Source organism: Sinocyclocheilus grahami, unplaced genomic scaffold (assembly GCF_001515645.1).
Source record: "Sinocyclocheilus grahami isolate Dianchi unplaced genomic scaffold, SAMN03320097.WGS_v1.1 scaffold428.1, whole genome shotgun sequence".
Taxonomy (NCBI): Eukaryota; Metazoa; Chordata; class Actinopteri; order Cypriniformes; family Cyprinidae; genus Sinocyclocheilus; species Sinocyclocheilus grahami.
In genome coordinates, this window is record NW_015505607.1 from 460,105 (window position 1) to 463,058 (window position 2,954).

The following is a 2,954-nucleotide window of genomic DNA, read 5'->3' on the forward strand; positions in this document are numbered from 1 at the left end:
TATAAGTATTGGTGATACTGGTTTTGATTGCCAGTAATAATGACTATACACTACCATTCAAAAGTTTTGGGTAGTAATATTTTTACTAACTTTCTGATCAAATAAATGCAGCGTTTGTGAGCAAAACAGACTTCTTTCAAAAACAGTAAAAAAATAAAATAAAATAAAAAAATGACCCTAAACTTTTGAACAGTAGAGTATGTTTGCAATAAATCATAATACCAGATCTTCGAATGTGATATGAATATCTCAACAGGATAATTATTGTTTCATGCATGCCTGGCATGTACTTTTAAGTGCATTTGTGGTTCTCCTGCTACGCATCAAAGCAGATTTGTCTTACTGTAACATGATTTTTAAATGACCGAGGGTGTGTTTATCTGCTGGTCTGAACTCCTAATAGAAAGTAGTTGAAAGTAGTTCTTATCTGAGTTCTTAATTGGATAAAATCCCCATAGAATGACGAGAGGGGACTGAGAGGTGGGACCCTGCTTATCGCAAAACAGAAGAATGCTGTATATCCCAGAACAGGAAGTGATGTGGCCAAAGTGTACTTTGTTTAGGGGAAAAAAAGCACAATCTCAGAAACGCAACATCATGTGATTTTAGTAGCATGACATAATATCAACAGTAGTTTATTTTAGATCACTGTTGTTTTCTCCCACATTTCTGTTTTAAATGTTTTTTCAGGTGCTGGTTTTAGCCTGCATGTGGATTATATTTTAAGTATCATGTTCTGTAAACATTACTACAAGGCATATTCAGGAACTAGCATTAACAATCACACTGGCAGAAATGTAATGGATCACTGTAAAACATGCATTTCAGCTTTTGAAATTATTTATCTTCCTTTTTTTTCTATGACTGACCATGTTGCACACATGCAGGGCTCATAGAGGAAACATGTTTTATGTTACTCTCACATTTATACATCTTGAACATGTGGTCTGCTGTTTCTTGAATACCCCTTTGTGCATTGATCAGTTGTTGGGTGGCCATGGTATTTTTTTTTCTGCGTAGATAATATTATATGCAGGTTTTCTGTATTTCCTTTAAGCCAGAGGTTCAAAGTGCAAAATCAGATGTGCTGATAGAGTAATTACAGATCCAGAGCTGATGATTCATGATTGGAATTCTTTCTCTCTTATCACAGCCCAGTCATTCAAAGAATTCTCCCAGCTGCTGAACACGGTGGAGGAGGAAAGACGACGACTAGTAAGTTGCTTTGTTTCTGTTCTTTTGTTTCTAAAAAAAAATCTATAGCATTCAAAAAGTATGGAGTCTAGTCCTATAAGATTTTTTTATGTGTTTGAAAGAAGTCTCTTATGGCTGTATTTGATCAAAAATACAATTTAACTACAGTTTAAAATAACTTTTTGAATATATTTAAATGTATTCCTGTAATGGCAAAGCTGTATTTTCAGCAGCCAGTCTTCAGTGTCACATGATCCTTCAGAAATCACTCTAATATGCTGATTTGGTGCTCAAAAAACATTTCATATTTTTATCAATTTTGAAAACAGCTGTGCTGCTTATTGTTTTTGTAAATACCATGATTAATGTTTTCAGGATTGTTTGATGAATAGAAAGTTCAAAAGAACAGCATTTATTTGAAATATAATCTTTTGTAACATTATAAACGTTTTTACTGTCACTTTTAATCAATTTGATGCATCCTTGCTGAACAAAAGAATTAGTTTTTCTTTTTTTAAAAATGGAAGTGTCTTTTCAATGAATCATTCAGTTTTTGAATGGACTATTCCTTCAGGTTATGTAGGTTTAGCATCTCAGTGATGCCATAAACACACCACATGATGTGGTCTACTTCAGAAGTACTGCAAACCTCATAAATGAAGTAGCCATAGTGATTGTTTGCTTTCTAGTAGTCATCTCTTTATTGTTCCTTTTATGTGGTATTGTTCACACATAGTTAAAGTTTCATAGCACACTTCTAGCCAAGTGGTTTAGCCCCATGAGTGTGTGCTATTTTGAGGGAGAGTTTTTGTGAGTTCCGCAGTCAACTCTGTGTGTTATGAGAAACAGGCCGTCTATAAAAAAGATGCTTTCTGTAGGTCATGACTCTTCGAGGAGGGAAGGTAAACTGCATAGATCTGCAAGTGCATCACTCATGCTGTTTCTCTTAAATATCAGTGGCAGCATCAGTGCCAACAGCGTAGCATCTTCATTGCCATCAGCTGCAGCTGCTAATAGGTGCTTTTATAGGCATTATGCAAGTGGCAGCGTGTTGCCAGGGAATATTACTGCCGTTCACTGCTGCAGCTGGTGGATCATTAGTCATAGTACAGCAGTGAAAGACCTCACCAGGAAAACAATGCTTCTCTGTGCTTCACTGCTGACCCTATACCACATCGTAGACTTGTGCCGGTATTCGGTAATGCGATATATCACGGTAATGTTCACTGCTGCAGCTGGTGGATCATTAGTCATAGTACAGCAGTGAAAGACCTCACCAGGAAAACAATGCTTCTCTGTGCTTCACTGCTGACCCTATACCACATCGTAGACTTGTGCCGGTATTCGGTAAGGCGATATATCACGGTAATGAATATGCACGATATTGTTATCCTGGGCACTTCTAAATACCGTGAATAATTATATATTACAAATTATTCCGAATTTTGAATGCATTTTAAGAATACTTTTCCCATCAACTGGTCAAAATGCACAACACCGCTGTATGCTGTGTGAAAGACGCATGCGCACTCTGATGTAAACAAGCGCGGACGAGAAGCATATGGCGGAACATGTAAGAGACGCTCTGGATGAAAGCGCACTTTCACTCTCTGACAGCTGAAGGCGCTAAACTGCAGAAATAATAATAATAATAATAATTCATTTAAATGCAGCCGTTACCCCGGAAACCCTGTAAACAAAGCAGCTGCACTACTTTCTGTTTCTGAATCGTGTTTAAATTGTTTAAACAGCCATTCAGA

The 2,954-nt window shown here is 36.8% G+C and overlaps 1 protein-coding gene across 3 annotated transcripts in view; it reads left to right on the forward strand.

Moving 5' to 3' along the window:
• The window catches only part of arhgap42a (Rho GTPase activating protein 42a), a 24,759-nt gene that overhangs the window by 2,238 nt on the left and 19,567 nt on the right, over positions 1-2,954 (forward strand). For all 3 annotated transcript variants that reach the window (XM_016233328.1, XM_016233329.1, XM_016233330.1), the window contains exon 3: positions 1,154-1,215. In XM_016233328.1, coding sequence (XP_016088814.1) covers positions 1,154-1,215 — 62 coding nt within the window. The remainder of the gene's footprint in view (positions 1-1,153; positions 1,216-2,954) is intronic.